This window comes from Sciurus vulgaris (assembly GCF_902686455.1).
Source record: "Sciurus vulgaris genome assembly, chromosome: 16".
Classification (NCBI taxonomy): domain Eukaryota; kingdom Metazoa; phylum Chordata; class Mammalia; order Rodentia; family Sciuridae; genus Sciurus; species Sciurus vulgaris.
The window spans coordinates 48,082,466-48,107,763 of NC_136477.1; the positions used below are offsets into that span (position 1 = coordinate 48,082,466).

Here is a 25,298-nt window from a genome sequence, read left to right on the forward strand (position 1 = left end):
CTACCCATTTTTCTCTTGGGGCATTCTTATATTTTCTCTTTACTTTCACTATCCTGTTTATTGCCAGCATAGTAAGTGCTGAATAAATCCTAGTCAGTAGTATCATGCTATAGCAATAATCAGTAACAATGCAACAGAACAAGTGCCTCCTGGGAGTAGCCTAGTGCTGATCTCCAAAAATACAAAGAAGCCTGAGACTAGCCCTCCTCCCCATCCATAGAGAGCATGATTTACAAGTTGCTGGGAAAGCCTTTAAACTGTAGGGCAAGAAAGGTGGGAGAGGCCTCAGTGGAGAAATTGTAGGCCAAGACCTCAGTGGAGAGGGAACAGCTGAGGGAAGGTACAGCTCTCTCAATCAGCAGACTGCCTTACCCAAGTGAACAGTAAGCAGTCATTGGAGTTGTCATACTTGTTGAGCCAGACATGTAACCTCTCAAAACCTGAATTTCCTTATCTGTAAAGAGAAATAAATAATGCCTACCAACTTATGATGATGTGAGGATTCAAAAGTAATATGTGGCTAGGCGAAGTGCTTCAGGTATGTAATCCTACTACTGGGGAGGCTAAGGCAGGAGGATCCTTAGTGAAGCCTTATCTCAAAATAAAAAATAAAAAGGGCTGGGGATATAGTTCAGTGTTTGTGAGTGCCAGTGGGTTCAATCCTCAGTAAGGGGGCGGGTAAGTAATGTGTGTAAACATTTGTATTGGAACTTGTCATATCAACTGGCACACAGTAAGAGTTTAATAAATGTTTGCCATTGTTACCATCATTTAAATAATTAATAGTACCTTACTGTAATTATCAAGGCTGTCATTCCAAGAATAATTCATTGATGGTCGTTGGACCGAGAACGAGGGTGGCAAAGATTCACAAACCATGGTTTCACTCTTAAGGAGCTTTGAGACGAGGCCAGAGTCCGAGAAAGGCAGCAGAGCGACGTCTCCAAGTCCGCGCTGGCTCTGGAAGACCCAGCGGAACTGGGCTCCCAGGGTCACGTGGTCTTCGGCCCCGCCCCCACCAAGCGGGTCCCAGGCGGCTGCAGTAGCGGCCGCTGCGCGTGCGCTGAGCAGAGCGCGCTCTGCGGCGCCGTCCGCGGTGGAGGCGGCGCGAACAGCAAAGGGGCGGCGGATGGCTCTGCGGGGCCCTGCTGGATTGGGGCCTGGCTCCCGCGGGCCGTTGGACGAGGTTGTGGCGGCGGCCGAGGGGTGCGAGGCGCCGGCCCTTGTGGCGGCGGGAGGCACGCTGGAGGACGATGAAGAGGACGATGGTCGGGGCCGGGGCCTGCTGCGCTGGGACGGTTTCTCGGCATGGCTGCACTGCGTGTGTGTGGTGGGCTTCGACCTGGAGCATGGGCCAGGCGGTGGAGGTGAGGCCCGGCCGCACCCTGTCTCCACGCTTCGCCCCCGCGCGGCGCGGCTGGCTCCTGCAGAGCCTGTGGCCTGCGGGCTGGCCGGCCAGGACCACAGCTGCCGCTCCTCCGGGCGTGGCCCGCAGCCCCTCCTCGGTTGGACCGGGCTGCGGTCCATCTGCCGTTCTTGGGGGAGGATCTTGGGCTGTAGCTAGGGGTTGAAACGTGCGCTATAGGCCCCTTCTAAATGCTTGTCTTAGAAAACAGCAACAACAAAAACAAGTAAAAAAGTCACAGGAGTGAACTGAAAGGGTTAGCAACTCCTAGAGAAGGCTGCAGGCAGGATGTTTGAGACTTGCATGAGGAAGAAAACAATACGTCTGACGTGTGGTGAACTATAATAGCTAAACTTGAACAACCAAATTTTTAGGCTTTCAGTAACTCTTAGTGCATTTCAGTCGGCCTGAGCCGAATGCTTATCTCAGCATGCATTTTATTCTTTTCCTTCTTTTACCATTTTCTGTTATTTCTTAATACTGCTTCTGGAATAGTTGGCCTGAGGAAGTGATGTCAGGATGAATAGAGGAAAAATAATTTGCTTGTAAATGTACAATTTTCTGTCTTCATGTCACCTTATTGAAAGACCATCAAATCTCAGTCATTTTTGATAGTGCTTAGGGTCTTTTTTGTACCAAACGATTGCTTGTCTTTCTGTCCCTCCCCAAAAAAGTTATCGGGAAGGTCGTATATTTAAGATTTTTTTTGTTGTTGTTGTTTTCTTCTTTTGGTGGTAATGACGGTTTTTAATATCACTGTGACTTTGGTGGGCTAAATGGACTGAGAAAATTGGCCAGGGAGGTTGTTCTTAGTGCAAAACTACTGCTTTTGTGTGCAATCTGTCTTCTTGATGTTTTATCGGTACACAGTTCAATAAACATTGAGTTTTTGCTAAGATCTAGGCAGTATGCTAGTTATTGAACATACAAATATGATGATATACTTTAACTTGTAGATTGAGAAAATTCAAGAATTAATTCAGGACCAGACACAGTGGCATTCAGTAAATACTTATTGACAGAATGAGTGAATATATGAGCAAGACATTGATAATGCTGTGTTATGTTTACATTGACATGTTAACCTGAAGTTACAGGTATAGTAAAATAGAATTAAACTGGAAAGCATAGAATTGTGTGGTTGTAGTTCATTGCATTTTTAAATAGCTAAAAGTGATCCTTTTGGATTCTCATCATTTGGGACATTCTTTGCAACATGAATATGATTTTGCTTTTTTTTTTTAGTGAAATAAACAGAATGCTTATCAGAGTTGAGGTTCTGCAAAAATGTGAATTATTAAAGAATTTATTTTTAATTTAATTTCCCCAAACTGTACAGGGTTTCCTTTAGGTCAGTAGTTTTTAACTTCTTTTGTGTCCTGGATCTTTAAACAAAACAAAACAAAAAAAAAAAAAAAAAAAAAAGATGAATACCATGAACTCTCCATTCTCCATTACAAAATGTCTTTTTAAGACAAAATTATGTATATGCTTCTATGGATGGTTTGAATTTATTCATGAACCTTCTATTCCATTGACCCCAGATTAAGTATCAACTGATTTAGAAGGTATGAGGGTGGGGAAGATTTCCTAATAAAGTATCCAAAGAAAGATTAGCACGTTAAATGAGATACAACACAATTTTACTTGGTTTATAAGAGAGAAATGTGGAATATTGTACCTTGTCCCTTTTAAAATGAAAATGGATGGACGCCTTGGTGCATGTCTGTAATCCCAGTGACCTGGGATGCTTGAGACCAGCCTCAGCAACTTAGTGAGGACCTAAGCAGTTTAACAAGACCCTGTCTCAAAGAGTACTAGGGATGTAGCTCAGTGTTAAAGAGCCTCTGGGTTCAATCCCCAGTACTAACCCCCCCCCCAAAAAAATACACCCAAACAAATGAACACAAATTAGTAACTAGTATAAAAACTAGTTTAAAAAATGTTTCACTTTTGTATTAAGGCCATATCCATGTTGAAAATGGATAAAAGGGGTGACTGTAATGAAATTTAAAAGTATAGATTTGTGTTGGAAAAGTGACATAGAGTAGCTACAGCCCCACATTCTATAATGTATAACCAAGAGGAAGATTGATTAAAGAACAGATGTAAACAAAATTTGCAAAGTAATATCTTGGAACCCACCTGTGTTATCAAAATCGTAATCATTGAATCTTGGCCTGAGAGAGACTGAGGTGACTAATTTGTCCTTATAGCATATACTGGTAGATTTCTTACTGTATAAACACTGTATAAACAGTGCCACTTAACCGAGCTTAAATCCCTACTAAAATGGTAGGAAATAGTGTTCAAGAACCTATTCTCTAGATCTGGGCCAAGATCCATATGGCTTTGGGCAAGTTACTTAGCTTTTCTGAGCCTCACAATTCCTCCTTTTTATAATAGTATAACAGTAAAATTGGGCCTGTATGTGTGTATTTGGTTGTGGACAACAGAAACTGTAAAGTAGTTCAAACAGAAAAGGGGAACTTGGAGTAAAGAACACAAGTGTTGTAAGCTATTCAAGTGGAGCTTCAGAAAATGACTAGAGCCCAGAGCCAGGAAAAAAAAAAAAAAAAAAAAATTCTTGTTCTTTTTTTCTCTTTTGTGGGTCTTTTTCATGCTTCATGCTTCCCACAGACTGACTTCTCTCTTTATGGTGGGGAAATTGCTCTTTTTACCTACATAATTGAAGAGAGTGAGTCTTTTACACTTGGAATCTTCCAAACATCAGAGGAAGGTACTCAGGCACGGTTTGGAGCAGGTTTCCACTCAGATAAGATTGGCTGAAGACCCATCTGGGTGGCAGAGTAGTTCAACTTGCATTAAATGTCTGTGAAGTACTGATGATATAACCCATGTCACAGGGTGCTTGTCTAGCATGTGCAGCACTGCAGGATTTGGAAAAAAAAAAAGTCTGTGGAAGGCCCTGTCCTAGGTAAGGGAGATGTTAAGGAGATCTTTTAAGGTGAGAAAAGACTGAAAACTATTGACTATAGGAGATGTACTTGCCATCCCCCCCTGCAGTGGTAGCATCTCAAAATCCTTGTCCTCTGAAATAAGGTTTGAAATTTCCTAGGTTTTATAGACTGTCACTTCTAGCTTTGAAATTATCTAATTATAGTAAGGGCCAAATTATCTGAATCCGGAACTCTCTAGTTTATTAAAAAATGTATTTTTTTTCTTGAATGAGAATAACATGCTCATTATTGAAAACTTGACCAAAAAAGAAAATCATAAATACTGGAAAATTTTCCTCTTAATTCCATTATTTAGAAGAAACTTCTATTAATATTTGGCATTTATGTTAATGCTTTTTTCTCTTTATAAAATTTTACACTCATCAAGGATTAATTTGATTGGTAGGGACAAAAATCTCAAATATATTTAAAAGTGAAGGGAGATTGTGAAGCTTCTAGGCAGTCTCAGAACCCAAGTGCAGGAAGGAAGGATGAACCCTCATTGGATTTTGAAAGTTCTAGGCTTTTCCTTTGTCTCTAGAGCTATATGGTCTATTGTCTCTGCTCCTCTTTGAATGTCTGTACCATATTCCATCCTGAGGCCAGTTTTCTCTGTAAGAGCCTCAGTAGCTACTCCCTTATAACTTACACCTGACTTTGGGTACTTTGGTATTAATTTTTAGCCAAAATCTATACTTTTGGAATCAGGATATGACATAATGCAAATACTAGAATATCCAGCTGATTCAGCAGAGGTCACTACCGGCTTTTGTTCAGTCAATTGTGGTCAGGAGACAGGGTTTTAGTAGCAGTAGTGGCTACCTAGGCTTACCTCTGCAATAGGAGGAGGGGACACTTTCAGTGTATGGGTTGGGCAGCAGTCCTCAAAACATGTATACTTGATAAACATTTTCATAAACAATTTGCTGGATCATTAGAGACTCTTCATCGAATTTTAATATTTAGTTATTAATATTATTTACACAACGTAGGGTCGAATTTTAATATTTAGTTATTAATATTATTTACACAACGTAGGGGGTTATTTGCTTGCTACATCCACAGGTTGGCGATGTTCACCATCTTTCAGGTTCTTTATGTTTTAGGAATTTATGGCACTTCACGGTAGGTTGATGTTTCCATAATTTGAGATTGCTGCCTGACCCATCCTGGTCCCTAGATTTTATAAGAATTAAGACATCATTGGGTTGGCTCTTTCTCTTGAAGGCTATGACTTATCAACTTCTTGGACAGAATTTCAACCTAGTGAAAAGAGCCCAAGTTTTGGGATTTGAACATTTTCTAGTTGTTCGATATTAGCCAGTTTCTTCAGCTCTCTCTCATTTTTCTTATTTATGAGAAAATAATATGCTGAGAGTATTGTTGAAGATAAAGAAATAATGCATGTAAGAACTGATGACTATCGTTGAATGCCAGCTCAATATGTTAGTCTATTTTATAGTTGAATAATCAGTGTGAAACTCCTCTTGGTTATTTTCCCACTCCCATTATTTTGCCTTCAAATAATTTTTAAATTTCTTTTTTTTTGTTTGCCGTGCTGGGGATTTGAACCCAGGGCCTTGTGCTTGCAAGGCAAACACTCTACCAACCAGCTATATCCCCAGCCCAATTTTTAAAATTTTTAAAAAATTCTTTTTAGTTATAAATGACAGTAGAATCTATTTTGATATACAAGCATGGTCAAATGATTTTTTTTTTCAAGATACACAATTTTGCATGTATGTCATCAATATTAAAAGCCTTTCCTGGAACCAAGTTTATTAGATTTCATTTTGCTGAGAATTTGTGATATAGCTTATCTATATGTACATACAGTTTGCATTCTACTTCTTGTTGAAAAGAATTTTAGACCACTTAAATTATCCATAATAAAACAGGATAGTGTATAATTAAAATTTATTTATAGATTTTATTCTGATTTTTGGTCTCCCCCTTCCTTTTTTTTTTTTTTTTCTTTTGACTACTGTACAGGGAATTGAACCCAGGGTCTCATGCATGCCAGGCAAGCACTCTATCACTATGTTATATCCCTGCCCTTTTTTTTTTTTTTTTTCCTGTTTTTTTTCCCCCCTTTTTCTCCTTTGGTGTTGGGGATTGAACCAGGGTCTCTTGTATGCAAAACACATACTCTACCTCTGAACTACACCCCCAGTGTCTAAAGATAAATACTTTTCAATATTTTGAGTCATAAAATAGCCTTGTGTATAGATGGAGTGTTCCAGCTTTGGCCTGTAGTAAAGAGAAACTTACGTCATATTTGAAAGAGCAGCTAGCAGAATTGACTCTCCCTCTCCTACTTTTTTGAATCACTGCCTGTTCCTCCCTTATCCCCTAACAAGGTGGAGCCTGGAGTGTCTCCACATTTTTTATCTTAGCAAAGTTTCTGTTGAGTCTTTTTCTTTTTTTCCAAATGACTTAGATTTGATCATCAAAAGCAAACTAAATTAAAGTTTACAATAGAGAAGAATTACATATCAGTGCTTTGTTTATTCTTTTGAAGAGGATAAAGGCAATCGCATGTTTCTTTCCCTCTTCATCTGAGTGACCATGGTCTCTATTTGATCCTCAGCAAGTTTACTGTTTTAATTGAAATGGGTATGTTGCTATGGTGTCTCACTGAGTCCTCTATTCAGCAGATATTTATTGGGAAACTACCATATACCTAATATAGGTGTGTTCTAGAGATGTACCTTGATCATTGCCCACTTCATGGAGTTTTATAGCATCAGGAAAATTGGACCTTTATGGTAGGAGAAAATGCAGGGTATTAATGACCTTTAAATTTCCTCACAGCCTCGTAATGCTTCATAAGTAGCATGATATAATTCTTTGATTTGGAAGATAAAGCCTCGAGTGACCTCCTGAGCCACTTACACCCCCCAGATTTTACAAAGGCTTCTTTGGTCTTAACCAATGATTCTGTTATGAAATTATATAATCCCAGCTTGGAGATTATCTGAGACATCCTCTTTTCCAGTTAACATTTACACAAATGCTTTATGCCTTTTCTGTTTACTGTAAGAGTGAATGATGTGAAACATGGACAAATTGCATCTAAATTTTACCCTGTTTTGAGAGAAGTTCTTAAATATTCTTTTCATTTTTTTTTTTTTTTTTTTTTTTTGGTGGTGATGCTGAGGATTGAACCCAGGGCCTTGTGCTTGCAAGGCAAGCACTCTACCAGCTGAGCTACATCCCCAGCCCTCATTCCATGTTTGAAGTGATTCGTTTTCCAGTAGTGTAGCTTAGCTTAGATCTTTAGTGAGCTGGAGTCTGAGGCCCAGCCTGTTTTGGTAATGTAATGTCAGGACATTTTTCCACTTTAAAAAAAATTATTTAAAAAAATATATAAATATACATATATTTAATATTATATATATTTTTTAGTTGATGAACCTTTATTTTGGGGGGTGTTATTGGGGATTGAATTCAGGGGCACTCAACCACTGAGCCACATCCCCAGCCCTATTTTGTGTTTTTCTAGAGACAGGGTCTCACTGAGTTGCTTAGTGCCTCGCTTTTGCTGAGGCTGGCTTTGAACTCTTCATCCTTCTGCCTCAGTCTCCCCAGCAGCTGGAATTATAGATGCGTGCCACCGCACCAGGCCTGGACCTTTATTTTATTCACTCATTTATATGCGGTGCTGAGAATCGAACCCAGTGCCTTACACGTTAGGAAAGTGCTCTACAACTGAGCCACAACCCCAGACCCATTTTTCCACTTTAAAAAAATAAATAAACAAACTTTTCTATTGAACTATAACACAGAGAAAAACACACAAATCCTAAGTCTGTAATTTGATGAATTTTCATAAAGCTGGATACCCATATAACTACCATGTAGATCAGGAAACAGTATTAACGACTGTCTCCCAAATTTCTCTTATGTTCTCTTTCAGTCATGGTCACTCACTTCCCCCTCCCCAAGGGTAACCATTATCCTTATCTAGTTTTTTGTTTAGAATACTTTTTTAATTGTTGATGGACCTTTATTTTATTTATTTATATATATGTGATGCTGAGAATTGAACCCAGTGCCTCCCTGATGCTAGGCAAGCAACTCTGCCACTGAGCTACAACTCCAACCCCTCCTTATCTAGTTTTATGCTAGAATTAGGCAAACAAATGGATTTCAGTATTTCTATACTGCATAGTTAACTTTATATTATAGGATATTCAAGCACACTTTTCTCTTTTTATGTTCTTTCTTTTTTTGGTACTAGGAATTGAACCCAGGAGCGCTTTTCCTCTGAGTTACATCCCCAACCCTTTTAATTTTTATTTATTTATTTTTTAATGACTGCATTTTGATTCATTGTACACAAATGGGGTACATCATTTCATTTCTATGGTTATACATGTGGAATTTTTTTTTTTTTTTTTTTTTTTTTTTTTTTTTTTGTAGACAGAGTCTCACTAAGTTGCTGAGGCTGGCCTTGAACTTGAGATCTTTCTTCCTCAACCTCCTGAGTCACTGGGATTACAGGTGTGCACCACTGCTGGTCTAGTTTATTTGAAGTATATCCATATTACTCATTTAATGAATTCCTGCCTAACTGTAGAGTCCTTTATAAGTAATAAAGGATCAATTTTAGTGTGTCATTAAATTTTTGATGGGTACCTATTTTAAGATGCACTGAGGCTGTTTGGATAGGCTGTAATAATTTATTTAGCACCAGTCATGTGCACAGAATTCTATTAGTCTGTTTTCTGATACTGTAACAAAATATCTGACACTGGGTTGATGTAGCATACAGTTTTGTAGGTTCAACAATGTGACATTGGTGTCTGCTCAATCTTGTGAGGGTTTTCTAGCTGTATGACAAAGGGTAGATGGCATCATGGTAGAAGCACATATAAGGGCAGATCACATAGTAAGATAAAAAGCAAGTGACCATAGTGAGATCAGGAAGCCATTCTGCTCATTTTTTGTTTGTTTGATTGTAGTGCTGGGACTCATACCAGGGTGTTACACATACTAGGCAAGTGCTCTATCACTGAACTACATTTCTAACCCTAGGCTGCTCTTTTTATAATAATCTCCTCTCCAAGGAACTAATCTGCTCCTGGAGACCAGCATTAATCTCTTCTCAGGGTAGGGCTCCCATGACCTAATTATCTTCTGCCTGACCCAACCTCTGATATTTTCCACCACCTTAACACCCTCTCACTGGGACCTAGTTTCCTGCACATGAACCTTTAGTGGACACACTCAAACCATATCCAAACCATAGTCAATTCTATTAGGTATCTTTTTAAAGAAAGATAGATGTTGGGCTAGGGTAGTTGAGGCCCTGGTTTTGATCCCCAGCACTGAAGAGAGAGAGAGAGATTGATCGATCTTATATTGTGTTTCATATGACTGGGAAGTCCAGGAACAAGGTGTCAGTCAATTCTGTTTCTGCTAAGACCTCTCTTTAGACAGCCATCTTCTGTGTCCTTACATGGTGGAATAAAAAGAGATCTTTCTCATATTTCTTATTATAAGGCCCCTAACCTTATATAGTCTGTGTTCTCATGTCCTAATTACCTCTAAAAGGTGGCATTTCCAGGTTTCATCACAATGGGGATCAGGGCTTTCATATCAGAATTTTGGGGAGACAGTTCAGTATATAGTGCCATCCAAATGGACTAGACATTTCAGAATTTGAATCCAAATGTATCCCCAGATTGCCTGAGAAAAATCTAATCTTAAACTATTTTTATTCTCAGTTTAGAAGCCAACTGCAATTTTATGCCACCTCAGAGGGGAATTCTTTGTGAGGTTCTTTTTAGGGGGTTGGAAGAATATATTTCTCAGAAGAAAACAGTAACTATTTATCAAGGCATTTATGTTGTGGGAGAATTTCCTATTGATTTCTGAATTGAAATTTTTAAAAAATTAACCTCAAGAAGGTATTCTAGGACTGGATGTATAGCTTAGTGTTAGGGAGCTTACCTAGTGTATGAGGCCCTGGGTTGGATCCATAGCACTTGGGGAAATGCAGGAAGAAGATATTTTATAAAGCTATATTTATTTTAGAATCAGAGAAATGATTCTAAGATTGCTAAAGGAACTTGAGAGCGGGAGTTGTGGCTCAGTGGTACATCGCTTGCCTAGCAAGTGTGAGGTACTGGGTTTGATCCTCAGCATAACATTAAAAATAAATAAATGTACGTATTGTGTCCATCTACAACTAAAAAAATTAAAAAAAGAACTTGATGTTAAATCAGGCACAATGGCACATACCTGTAATCCCAGCCACTCAAGTGGGTGAGGCAGGAGGACTGCAAGTTTGAGGCCAGCCTTAGCAACTTAGACCCTGTCTCAAAGTAAAAAATAAAAAGGGCTGGAGCTGTGGCTCACTGGTGAAGTGCCCCTGGGCACTTGTTGTTAGATTAGTGGGTTATGACAGAAAGTCTTTTCCTTTTAAGAGTCATTTAGTGTGGGAATGGTTAAATGAGATGTGTTAGACTGTTTTATTGTGATGCATAACTGTTTTTGACAAAAATGACTGAATAGTTCCACACTTACATAGTTAGAAATTAAGAATGGAATAGGAGTTTATGAAGGATACAATTAACCCTTAGCAAATGTCTCTATTAGGGACCCAGAAGGACTACAGCCAAAAGGGAAAAGAATCAGACTGCCCCTAAATGCCCATCCAAGGCAAAGAACATTTAAAGTCTAGAAAATTAAAGCCTAGCAGTACCTCAGCCTCCCAAGTAGCTAGGATTACAGGCAGGTGCTACTATGCCTAGCAGAAAGTTTTAATTATTTAAAAAAAATTTTGTTTTGTGGTACTGCTGTTTTGTGGTGCTGCTGTTTTGTGCTACCTGTGGCCTTGTACAAACTAGACAAGCACTCTACCACTGAGCTCAACCTTCAGCCTCAATTGGAAAACAGAATTTTTGTTTGGAGCAAATAGTGTTGGGAACATTTGCAATTTGAAGGAAAAAAAGAGCCCCAGTTTGAGATATTGCTCAGAATTAAATAAGAAAAAGCCCACAAAATATTAGAAAAAATGTGCTAATATTAAATTCATAGTTTTCCAAATTTCAATTCCCTGTTGTATTATTTGTACTACTTTTTAATATTTTTCTTTAACTGGACTCTTCATCCCTGCTTCTTTTATTTTGCTATGCCTTACACATTTATATCTAGGCTATCTTGATTTTTTGAGGGTTAGTTTTTTTTTCTCAGTACACTTAAAATACACGTAACTATTAAAATTTTTAAATTTAATTGATTATTTAGAAAGGAAGGATTTTACTGATAAAAGATGAAGGAAGGACTTTATAAGAGTAAGAATAATAGTAAATCAGAAGTATAAAGTCTATAGATTTTGACTGCAAATGAATTTAAAGTTTCTTTCCACCAAATAACCAAAACTGAGCTACAGACTGTTTACTGGGAATTGAAAAGTTTACAACTTCTGAGTCATTGCCTGTTTTCAGGGAAGAATAAATTTTATATTTATGTTTGTGTGGTGGGCCTAACATTGAACCTCAGATTGCTCCTCAGCACCAAATCTCTAGTGTCCTGTTTGAAAAATCACTGACTTGTGAAAATTGATAACATGAGGAAGAGTCATTACTGACAGTGCCAAAATATGCCTTCTGAGCTGTAGGAATGTATAGGGCCAGTCAGCTAGTCAAGAAGTATTGAGTACCCATTTTTTGTCATTTTGATAAGTTTATTGCTCATCCACTGAGAAGATCAGGATGGTCATAATATGACAGTGGATTGGTCTATAGAACAGATGCCATTTGGGTCTGGCATTGGATACTGTTTGTTCTGTCAGTAGCTACTCTTCCCTAGTCCTGCTTCTTTTACAGGGCCTACGGGGCAGGAGTTCTCAAAAGGTGCTGTGATCACTGAAGGTACTAGATTCCCAGATTCCCAGTCTAGGGAAATGTGTAATGATTATTTAAGGGAATTGAGGGGAATTAGGGTAGGGTTTATGGTGGAAGAAGGTCTTTTAAGGTTTTTTAAACTACAGGTAATTGTTTTTTTCTTTCAATTTTTCTCTTAATATGTAATTAGTGATGTATATTACTTCTTGTAATCAATCAGAAATTATTTCTTAAAAGTTGATCCCAGTAGAAAGATAGGTTAGGTTTCCTTCCTTACAGGGTACATTGCCAAAGCTATCCTTGAACTTGGGATCCTCCTGCTTCAGCCTCCCAAGTTACTGGGATTGCTAGTGTGAGCCATTGTGCCTGTCATAGATTTTTTTTCTTTTTTCTTCTCTCCCTGTTTTATTGTGTTTCCTTTTCTTCCTCCTTTCCTTTTTTTTTTTTTTTTTCTTCTCTCTGACTTTCCTTTTCTTCCTTTCATTCTTTATTCTCTTTTTCTTTTTTTGGATGAATCCAGGGCTCTCTGTCACTGAGCTATTGAGTTATATACTCAGCACTTTTTATTTTATGTTTTTTAAATTTTGGAACAGGATCTCTCAAAGTTTGCCAGGCTGGCCTTGAACTCCTGACTCAAGTGATCCTCCTCCCTCAGCCTCCTGAGTAGCTGGGACTGCATGTGTGTGCCACCGCACCTAGCTCTCAAGTATTTCCTACAGCTCTTTGACCATAGTCAACTAGAATTTTAGAAGTAATCTTTAATGTTTATGTCTAACAAAATTTAATTATTTTCTTCCAGGTAATTTATCCTCAACATTCCAAACTTACTGATAAAGAAGTAAGTAGAAATATTGCTCTGTATTAGTCTACTGTTAGATTTCTGTTTGTTTTATAGTCAGCATATATAGCTTTTGTTTTCTTTTTCAGAAAACCAATATTTGCTATTTGTCTTTTCCAGATTCAAATTCAGGTAACTATTTTTCATATGGTGTTCTATTGAATTATATACTAAGAATATTGGTTATACTCAACCTGTGAAAGTTAATTGAAATAGCATATTAGAATGAAAACTCAATTTCAGCCTAACAAATCAGTGATTTTGATTCCTGGTTTAATGATGTCTAATCATGTCATTGTTAGTATTAGTTGTTTCATTTCTTAAAGTAACTGTTACAATGTGCTGAGGTAATAATACATCAGGGAACAATAAACTTAAAATAATGAGATTGAAAATTAACAACATTGGTGTGTTTGGAGACTTAGAGTATGTAGTTTACTTTGAGTTCAGCATTTAGGAGCTTGCCAGTAACTGTAAAAACAGTGAGTTAAAGAAAACAACAGGGAAAATCCAGTTATGAAACATGGCAGTCATTTATTTTTATATGGATTAATGTATCATGTCAAGCACTTGAAATAGTATTTGGTGTATTTGCTTATTATTATGCTTGGTTTTGCTAGTTTCTTTCAAAGTCTCCGTTTGTGTGGTCCTAATTGTTGACATCTTTCAGGTTACCTGCTGTATTTTACTTTCAAAACAACTTTTTAGGTTTACAGTGATCAGAACATTCTACTTTCTCAGGCCACACACAGCTAGAACGCTATAAAACAGAGTCACTCCTCTTCCCTTTCCTTTTGTGGTTACTTCTAATATCCTGTTAATTTAGTTCAGTAAATCTGATTTTGGAGATTTAACATTTAAATTTTTTAAGCATTTTTCTCCTTTCTGTATAAATGCTTCTATAGGTTTTTCCCCTATACATTTAGAACTTGCAACCTTAGTGAAATATGTGGAAGAAAAGTGATAGATATTTCAGTAAAATAGATATTTGCCTTTGAGAGAGTATAGTATTTTTTATATATTATAAAAATTTTTTTATATATTTTTTATATTTTTATCTTTTGTTCTGACCTGTAATTATTAGAATTTTTAGTAATTTTTGTGTATTAATGAAATAATGATATAGAGGTCTTTTAAGATCTATCCTTGTTTAAGTCAACATTTTCCTTATAAAATCTACACATATAGTTCTGCCTGTAGTGAGTGCTGGACTGAATTTCTTGGATTCCCAACTAAGTTGTATGGTTTACAGGATGAATTAATTTTCTGAGATTGGAATCCAGCAGATTGTGTTGCATTCTTCTCTTTCAGACCACAGCTGGTTTTCACAGCTCTCTTTTTTCATATTTATACATGAGGATGAAGGGGATCAAAGACCCCCCACTCTTCCCATGCAGCTTGGTCTTTAGATTATTTCCAGCTGAAGGCAGTTGGGAAATAGCAGATGCAAAAAGATCCCTCTCCCCTCACTGTGTGTCTAAAAGAAGGACACAAATTTGTTTCCCTTACCCCTTTCTCATACTGGGAAGGGTAGAAGGATTCTGAATCACTGTAGACTTTTATCTCAGCTGGGCATGGTTGCAAATTCTCATAATCCTAGGTAGTTGGGAGGCTGAGTCAGGAGGATCACAAGTTGGAGGCCAGCCTGGGCAATTTAGCAAAACCCTGTCTCAGAATAAACTGAAAAACAGGGCTGGAGATGTTGCTCAGTGGTAGAATGCTTGTCTAGCATGTGCAAGAAGGCTCTGGGGTCAATCCCCTGTACTACAAAAAATAAATAGTAAATAAAAATAAAATAAAGAAAAAAGAAAAAGACTCTTTTCTCTTCCTTGGAGAATGGTACAGGCCTTACTAAAATAACCTTATCTTCCATTAGTTTTTTTTTTTTTTTTCACATGTATTTACTATTCTGTAATTTACTGTCCCTAGAAGCCAAGCCCCAAGTCTCATCATTTCTCTGCAGTTTATCCCCTTTGCGTATATTACATATTTTAGCAGGTCTATCTACCAAGTGTTCATGTGCATGTGAAATAAAATCTTTTCTCGTGTTAATCTGTTTTGGTCAATTTAATACACAGGTCCTAGCTACTAAACCCAAGAAAGTGGAGGAGAAACCTCCCCTCACCCCCACTAATCATAGAAGTTAGCTCTTACTTTGGTGTTTGAGTAGCCGTTTCAATATCTAGTTTTATAGTTAGCCTCCACATGTATCATTTTCTTTTTGGAAGTTAAACACAAGTGTAGATCTATGTAAATCAAAAAAATTTTTTCAATATTTTAGGTACATGAATGACCCACAGTTTTTTTCTGGTACTGGAAATTGAACCCACGAATACTTTACCATTGAGCTACATTCCCAGCCCTATACTATCTATCTATATCTATCTATCTATCTATCTATCTATCTATCTATCTATCTATCTATCATCTATCTATCTGTCTATCTTTCTTTTATATTTTGAGAGAGGGTCTTGGTAAGTTGCTGAGGGTCTCAATAAATTGCTGAGGCTGGCCTTAAACTTAGGATTCTTCTACTTCAGCTTTCTGAGTCATTGGGATTACAAGCATGCACTACCATGTCTGACTCCATAGATGCTTTTTAATGCCTTTTTAAATAATCTGCACATCAAATGGGTCATTTTACCCAGAGTGTCATTGTTACAAGTGAAATTGGTAAAGATTTTGAAAGCAGGCACCTTGCAATCTGAACTGATGAACATTAACTAGACAGTAGGAGACTATGTATTTTGTATGTATTTGAGATTATCAATGCCAGTTGTGATTTTCAGTTTGTTTCTCTTCTGTGTCTATTAAATGGAAGCTGAAATTATGGGCCAACTTTGAAATGGATTTATTTTTTCCCAAATAGCTTTTATAGTGCTATGGAAGGACACAGTGGAGCAGACTTTAAGAATCGTAAATCAAGGTTTTGTTTCCGTGGGTATGCAGAAGAAAAATTAAACAACATTTTAGACTATATGAAAGCTATATAGATTTAGTGCTTTTGGAATTCTTAGTTGAATGGTGGGCCAGTCTCATACCCCCTCTTCTCTGTGATACACAAACGCACATATGCTTTAAATCCTCATTACTTTAGAAAAAACTTTCGTTTGTTTTTAGGTTTCAGTTTCTTATTCCATTTGAGTGGCTTTTATCTTTAGTAAGTTTAAATGTGTTTTCCCTCTGATACATACTTGTCAGATTTTTTTCTGCTTTATTGTTTATCATTCACCTCATTTGGATTTAGGTGTTTCTGAGCTATATTGAGTACCCAAGTACAGTAGGCATTATATTATATAACATGTCCAGAGAGAAGACTCAACATTAATAGAGAGAATTTGAAACATTAATGAATCTGAGGGAAAAATCAGTTCTTGCTCTGGGTAGACTTGACAGGCAGATAATATTTGCCTAGTAATTTCTTCTCTGTAAACAGCAGTGACATTATTACGTACTTTACACATCTATGTTGAAAGACTAGTTAGGTTTTTTAAAATGTCTAATCTGTTGTGGACCAGTACTTTAGCAATTTAAATGAATTATTTAATAATAGATAATTATGTAATAATAATCTAATGAAACTAAATGAAAACACAAAGAAATGCAAAATAAAAGCCTAAATTTATTATAGCAATGTCAGATTGCTATAAAGCTTGTCAAATGTTTATTCTCAACTTGCTTATTTATTTGGTCTTGGATAATTAATGAAAGTTTGTAGACTGGCTTCGGTCCATCAATTACACTTTGAGAATCTCTGATCTAAAGTACTGTTTCTCAGCAATTCCAACTCAGCCATCGTAAGCACAGGGAGAGTGACTACAGTAAAGCTGAGGGCCCAGGAATGGGGCTGGCTCTTGAAATTTTACCTTATTAGTCTTACACATTCTAACCCACTCTGTAACTGTGTTTGTGATAACGTAAAAATAATATTTTTAAGTTATGTATTAACCTTCAGGTAAAATATTTAATCTTTTTTTTCTCATATCTTGGGATTTTTTTTTTTTTTTGTATAGGAAGATGCCCTCTGTTTACATTTGCTTTGTATTCTCAGTTTGAGTAGCAGACGGAAAGAAAACTTAGAGAATACTCTGTGCCTATGATAGTTTTAAAATGGGAGATCTCTTTCTGCCTTATCACCTGCTCATGCAGGAGGATCCATGATCGAAAGAACTGGCTGGATTGAACAGTATGGCATGGAGACCAGTGATATCTGGAGCTCTGTGATCTGCAGGGCCTTTTTCAGAGGAACTTTTGTATTTGAATGAAGAAAAGTTTCAATTTTTGCTCCAATTGGTAGTGAAGTGAATTAAAAATTAATAGCTTTATTGAGATATAATTCACATAACCTAAATTTACCTGTATAAAGTTTACAATTCAGTGAGTTTCAATTGACTGTTTATCAAACCAGGGTTTTGTGCGTGCTAGGCAAGTACTTTATCACTAAGTTATAGCTGCAGCCCCAAATAATTCAGTAATTTTCAGTATATTCACAGAAATGTGCAACTCTTGCCATAATCAACCTTAGAACAGTTCCATCACCCCATGGGTGGAGTATATTGAGCACATTTCACATTTATTACAGTGTTACTAGTTCTAAATATAGTAACTGGGAAAGTTTGAGTGACAAGTAACTTCATGTTGTTTTTTTTTAAATAGGCTAATTTTTAGAGTATTCATAGTTTTTGAAATAATTAATACCTGACAGTTTGAAGTTATCATTTAAAGAGTTTTGCTGAAATGATTAAAGTTTTAAAAATTCATTTTTAATTCAGATGGTTAAAGTAGTAAGTCATATTACTTGAACACTTCCTGAGTCTTCTGTGTCTTTTTTAAAATACTGCTTGGGCTGTGAATGAGTTCAGTGGTAGAGTACTTGCCTGGTATATGTGAAGCCCTGAGTTCAGTCAGTACTGGGTGGGATGTGTGTGGGTGGGGAAGAGATTTTATTGTGAAATATGAAACACATCCAAGATCAAGGAACAGAACTTGGCTAAAATTTCAGAAGCCTCTTTATACTACCTCCAACATTATTCCCCTTCATCCTTCAAATGTAACCACTATCCCAATTGTTATAAATTTCTTGTTTTTCTTTATACTTTTATTATCCAGTCATGTACTTCTAATCACTATAGTTTTATCTGCTTAAAAATTTTTTTTTATATAGACAGATTTGAACAATATTCTTTTGTGTTTGACTTCTTTTGCTCAATAGCAACAGTTTCCAAAATTTTTTAATTACAAGGAGGGGGAAATGGAACAGAAAAATTAAAGAAAAATTAAAGACTTTGGAGTTAAGACATGCTTTAACTGGGCATGGTGGCATATGCATGTAATTTCAGCTGTGAGGGAGTCTGAAGCAGGAGCATCATGAATTCAGTCTTGTCTCAAAAAATAGAAAGGGCTGGGGATGTAGCTCAGTGGTGGAGCACACCTGGGTTTAATGCCAAATACCGCCAAACGAGGGAAAATAAGTACATTTACTTATGACTTTGCCTCTAACCAACAGAGATGGTTTAAGTTATCTTTTGAGGCATGTGAAGTTTTTATTTTTTATTATTTTTAATTTTTAGTTTTTGATGGTCCTTTATTTATTTATTTATATGCAGTGCTGAGAATTGAACCAGCGCCTCACTTATACTAGGCAAGCACTGTACCATTGAGCTACAACCCCAGCCTGAGACACATGAAGTTTTAGGATCCCCCTTTTTAAAAAAAAACAAAAAACAAACAAAAAAACATGACAGAACTGGTTAAAATGATTCATACAAGGACTGGGGCTGTAGCTCATTGGTAGAGTGCTTGCCTAGCACTTGTGAGGCACTGAGTTCGGTCCTCAGCACCACATAAAAATAAATAAATAAAATAAAGGTATTACGTCCATCTACAACTAGAAATATTTTAAAAATGGTTCATATGATTCCTTTAGCTCTAAAGTTGATGAAACTGGATAAATATTACACTATGCTATCCTTAATTTCTTTCATTTTTGTCTTTATTAGGTTGTCTTGGAGATACCCAGTTTTGTTTTAGATTTCGACAGTCTTCTGGGAGAAGGGTGTCACTGCATTGTCTCCTGGATCAATTTGACAAAGATTTACCAGTTTACTTAAAGGTTGGAAAAGTAGTCAGAAAAATGTCCGTGTGAGAAGAAACTTAAGGTCTTATTACTGTAGAACTGATTTATTTCATTACCTCTGATAGCTTTCAGAAATTTGCTTTTGCTTTATTAACTTTATTATATAGCTGAATTTAACTGAATCTAATTGATAAGAATTGAGCATGTGGGGCCAGGACTGTAGCTCAGTAGACAGCTAGTGCTTGCCTAGCACGTGCGAAGCAGTGGGTTTGATCCTTAGCACCACATAAAAATAAACAAATACAATAAAGGCATGCATCCATCTACAACTACCAAAAAATTTTAAAAAAACAAAAACAAAAACAATTGAGCATGTGAGTAAAAGAGACCTTATAAAATTATAAGTTATAATATGTTCTGGAAACATTATAATGCTCTTGGGAATTATAGAAGTAAATTAGAATCCTGAGGTAGTTTTCTGTCATTAATAATTATTTGTATAAATGTGGGGGTGGAGTGGTATGAGGTAGTCAGTGTCATCCAGTGTTGAAGTAGTCCATCATACATATAGTTGTTTCTTTTATATTTTTAATGAGTATTGTTTTGCAGTTACCATTTATTAAAACAACTTTAATAATTCATGATTTCAGAATCCATAAGTTTCTCTCTTTGGTACGCCATGCTTACATCTCTGATTGGATAGAGAATATTTCCATTTGAATGTTCTGTCAGCACATTGAATATGAACTTAATATCATTTGCCTAAAATCAGCTTTTACAAATTGACCTTCCTGATTCCCCTAATGGCAGAAACCCTCTCAGCAAAGATAATACCTTAAAATGTCAAGTCTTAGAGTCATTGTCCATTTCCACATTCTATTGCTACCACAATCAACATGCTCTTCCAAATGATGATAATAATAGCTATTATATACCAAGGCTTTATATGTTCTAGGCACTGTATTTATAAGCATTTATTATTATTTACTACCTACAGTTCTTTGAAAGAGTTCCTTTTACATATGAGGAAATTGAGCACTGGTGGAGAGTAAGAAATTTACTCCAAGGACATCTACCTTTTGTGTTTTCCAACACACTACATCTTACATACAGTTGCCAGCTAAAATATACAGATATATTATAAAAATAGAATCTAAAATGACTACCAATTGATGAATGAAAAAAGAGCTAATGATATTACAGGGTTTTTTTTGTCCTTACTTTTTGGACCTTTAAAAATAAGACCCCTTATCTTTTCAGTTTCCCTCCTCATCTTCCTTCTATACATGTGCGGTATTAGCAAAACTGAACTATGTTCTTTTCCTGAGATAGTGTTTTTTATGTCTATTTTTTGTTCAAACTTCTGGCCTTCTAAACCTGGAATGTATTTGTTTTTGTTTAATCCATCCTTTGATGTCCATTAAAAATTATCTGCGTCATGAAGTCATACTCTCTCTTGTGCTTCCTGTAATACTTTGTACTTTGCATAGCACCCTCCCCCTATTACATAATAGTAATTTTTGTACTTTTCTTATCCATCCTAGGTTGTATCCATCCTTAAGGAACTGTGTCTTATGTATCTTTTTATCTTTTCTAACACAATACCTTGTTTAAAGTAGGTGGTCAATGAGTATTTTTTTTTTAAGAAGTAACAATCAAATAAGGAACCTGAGCCAAAATACTCCATTAGGATATAAAAGCTCTTTGAGGTTTTAGAATGTAATCACCTTTCAGATTGTATGCTGATAGCATTCTAATGGTTCTTTATTATTGAGTTAGCGTATAACTGGCTATATAGGATTCAGATTGCATTTAACTCCTTTTATTTTCTCTTTCAAAATTTTACATCAGGACATCTCATTTTTGGAAAAAGACTGCTCCCTTAGTCCTGATAAACTCAAAATTATAATCAGAATTGAAAAACAAAACTTACTATAGTTTTGGGGAAAATACAGATTTTAATTATTCTTCAACTTAACTGATATTGATGTGAATGAAAAACATAAGCTAAGGTACAGGGGGAAAAGTCTTATTTAGTATTTACATTACAGTTGTTTCATAATTTGGACAAGTTAGGTTTTTATCTGGTAACTGCTGTCATGAATTGTGTTGTTAAGTAAGCATTACTAGCTCTTTGTGTATATACTTCATTCTCAATTTGGGTTTATAAAGGAAGCTATCATTAATGTTAAAGGACGGCTATTTATTTTTTGTTCACTTCTTTCTTAGAAAGATCCTGCTTATTTTTATGGATATGTGTATTTTCGACAAGTTCGAGATAAAACCCTTAAAAGAGGCTACTTTCAGAAGGTAATTTTCATATACACTAGTAAAAAAATACTTCTATACTGTGATTAGAAAAATAGAAATGAATACATTTAATGATCTTCAATTTTTTGATATTTTATCTTTAAACATACTGGAGTTTATACTTATCTGTGTTTTTTAGATTATGGATACCTGTCCCTAGATTTTTAACTGCTATTGAGTTTTGTTATCTTTGTGCTGGGCTCCTGATAGTAAGTTTGTTAATATATGGAAGAGTCTACTTAATTTTGACATTTTAGAATATGGGAAAGAACAAACAGATTGTAATGTTGTTACAACTAATAAAAGCTTGTGTATCTTTTTTTTTTTTTTTTGAAGAGCCAGTAAGTAAATTTTAGCAACTTCTTAACCACCACTGTTTCTAATGTATACTTAGTCTTTTTCTTCCTTAAAAGAGAAAAAAAAATTCAGTTCTGTTTAATCCCAGCTAGCAGGATACATCTTTTCCATTTGTAATCAAAATTTGTCCTGATCACCAGTCAATGCTGGATGGAAAGCTAGTGTGTTTTTCTAGAAAAACTTCAATTAAAAGAAATCAGCATAATCCAAATCTGAAGTAATCAAACTGGAGAGCCACAATTTCTAACTAGATGGCTGTGACAAACTATAGAACACAATAGTCATAGGTCTCTGGGGAAAGCATCACAGTTTGTTCTTTTCTTAATAGGACAATTTCATGTGACTAATTCCTATTGTCACTATGCTATGGACAATAGTAGCTAGGCTTTGGAAATTATTCATGACAGTCTGTTTATAAGAAATTTTCCTAAAGTACAGGAACATTAGAATTATTCCTTTATGCTTTTCAAGTGTGATAGAAAGGTTAAACTTTATGTATTCTATAGCTATAGTTTTGTGTTTCCTTTTAGCTATCTGCTATAAAAGCCTTTTTATTTCAAAATGCATACTTACTGATGGATTTTACTTGTTAGTAATTATTCCAAATGCAAGACATGAATGACAAACACAAATTATAATCATTAGATATTTAAAAGAAACATTGTTTCTTTTTCCCCCTCCAGTCTTTGGTTTTGATCAGCAAACTACCTTACATTCATTTTTTTCACACCGTGCTCAAACAGATAGCACCAGAGTATTTTGAAAAGAATGAACCTTATTTGGAAGCAGGTAAGCTAATCATTATTAGAGTTATGTACCTTTACGAAGGAGTCTAAAAAACTTTACTGGAAATACATGATAGAAATGAAGTTGACCTTCAAAAAAATCAGAAGAATTTAAGGGTTATTTGGTGGGGTAGAGAAATAAAATTATTTGTTTGGCATTTTTTTCAACAAACAGCAAAAATGGCATCTATTGTTATCTCCTCTAACAACACAGTCAACATCTATTTATTAGGATAGTAATAAATGAATTTTGAGTTGACAGTTCTCAGTATCATTGAACTAGTAACTTGATACAGATGGAAGCCTCTTTGCCAGGTGGTGTGTATTCGTAGCTAATTTTAGTAATAAGTGAATAGGAGTCAGGTGCACATCTGTAATCCCAGCAGCTCTAGAGACTAAAGCAGAATTGCTAGTTTGAGGCTAGCCTCAGCCATTTAGCTAGACCCTGTCTTAAAAAAAAAAAAAAAAAAAGCAGGGGGCAGTGAGTCCTGGGGTGTAGCTCAGCACCCCAGTATTTAGTCTCCAGTACCATAAAAAATAAGTGAACAGAAGAACTCCCTTTAAATCTATTAATTTGTTGCTTTCAAAAAATTATTAACCAGGCCCAGTGATGCAGAACTGTAATCCCAACAATTCTGGAGACTGAAGCAGGAGGATTGCAAGTTCAGGGTCAGCCTGAACAATTTAGTGAGGCCCTAAGCAACTTAATGAGACCCTGTTTCAAAATAAAAAATAAAAAGGGATTGGGATGTAATTCAGTGGTAAAGTGCCTCTGGGTTCGATCCCCAGTGCCTACCCCCCCCAAAAAAAAGCTATCTGTGTGTCTCTCTCTCTCTCTCTCTCTCTCTCTCTCTCTCTCTCTCTATATATATATATATATATATATATATATATGCAGTTCCAGTTCCATTGCATCCTATGGAGTTTTCAGAAAGTATCATTGCTGTGTAATATATGTGAACATAAATGTTGCTTCCTAGAGTTCTACAACTCCATGTTTGTTCTAGGTTATAAACTGATTTATATTATATATATATATATAAATCAGTTTATATATATATCAGTTTATATATATATAAATCAGTTTATACATATATATAAATCAGTTTATATATATATCAGTTTATATATATAAATCAGTTTATATATATAAAATCAGTTTATATATATAAAATCAGTTTATATATATATATATAATCAGTTTATAACCTAGAGGATGATTTTTTTTTTTTTTCAGTGCGGGGATTGAACCTAAAACATGTTTCTGAGTGAAATGTTAAGATGTTTTCATCACTTACACTTTTATTTTATCTTCCATTCTTCCCAGTATATTTTTCCTGCTTTATAGAAAGTAGAGTTCTAATTTTTAATACCCCATTTTAATACTTTAATATTTCTTCTTAACACTAAGAAAATATTTTGTTTGAAAATATTTTTCAGCTTGTAATGATGTTGATCGATGGCCTGCTCCAGTGCCAGGGAAAACATTACATCTGCCCATCATGGGGGTGGTGATGAAGGTAATAGCTTTTAGCTCATTTGTCTCCTTTTTAAAGAACTTTGTAGGAAGTTCACACATGGGTTTTTCTTCTTAACTTCCTTATAACATTTAGTAGCATCATTGTTTTCGCTTGTTTGTTATCGATGTGAAGCATTACAGAGAAACCATAATTCATCCTGCTTCGCAGAATCATTAGTCTCACAACTATGCAGTTCCAGTTCCATTGCATCCTATGGAGTTTTCAGTAAGTATCATTCCTATGTAATATATGTGAACATAAATGTTACTTCCTAGAATTCTATAACTCATGTTTCCACCACTGCCTCCAGTGATGAGTGGTAAGCAGAAACAGTTCACTTTTTGAATTGAGTATGAATTACTAAAAAAATTAAGAGAAATTAGGAAACCCATTGATTCTCAGTCCTAAATGATCTTCTTAACATGTAATGCCAGACCAAACATGTCTGTCCCTGGTTATTCTCTGTTAAGGTGATTTTTAAAAAAATTAATTAGCATTTTACTTTCAGGCTTTGCAATTTACCATCAAGTTGACTTATTTTTTTAAAATGTTCTCTTTTTAGATGTTCTATTTTTTTTATGTGTATTCTATTTTTCCATGGGAAATCATGAAAAGTAACACTGATAGTTCTGGGTTAAGAGTTCTCATTTTTTCCTGTGGGATTTATCCAAAAATTTGGCAAGATTAAGAGGGTGTGTTTGGGTGTATATCAATGAAGCAAAGATTGGGATAATAAACAGGAAACAGTAAGAGGTTGATGTCCTTTTTCTGTTTTTCAACAGTTTTGCTTCTCAGTGGGTTAGTGATTTCTTTGTGCATGCGGTTATGGAGTCCTTGGTTCACTTACTTTCTGCTGTGGCTAAAATTAACATAGCCTGTTTTAAAATCTGATATAAATACTTAGTTTTTATAGCTTTTTAGACATTGCTGAGTATACATTTTAGCAGCAAGATAGGGTACTTCTCATTCTTGTTTTTTTATAACCAAAAATAATCTTTTTCTTTTTTAGGTACGGATTCCCACATGTTATGACAAGCCTGGGACAACTCAAATAGTACAGTTAACTCAGCAGGTAGTGTGATGCTATGGTGAAATGATCACAGAGTTTTTAAACTAGCAAATGCAGTTTGTTTATTATATATTTCTGCATGTTACTAAAATATTCCATTGAATAATTTTTACGTGAACTCA

General features: G+C 35.7%; 1 protein-coding gene across 1 annotated transcript in view; it reads left to right on the forward strand.

Annotated features, from left to right (window-relative positions):
* Positions 1-1,038: 1,038 nt before the first annotated feature.
* The window catches only part of DENND6A (DENN domain containing 6A), a 57,033-nt gene continuing 32,773 nt past the window's right edge, over positions 1,039-25,298 (forward strand). Inside the window, 9 exon segments of the mRNA XM_079116458.1 lie at positions 1,039-1,348; positions 1,350-1,367; positions 13,021-13,059; positions 13,149-13,191; positions 19,059-19,171; positions 21,365-21,445; positions 22,486-22,591; positions 24,028-24,107; positions 25,117-25,179. Coding sequence (XP_078972584.1) covers positions 1,130-1,348; positions 1,350-1,367; positions 13,021-13,059; positions 13,149-13,191; positions 19,059-19,171; positions 21,365-21,445; positions 22,486-22,591; positions 24,028-24,107; positions 25,117-25,179 — 762 coding nt within the window. The 5' untranslated portion in view covers positions 1,039-1,129.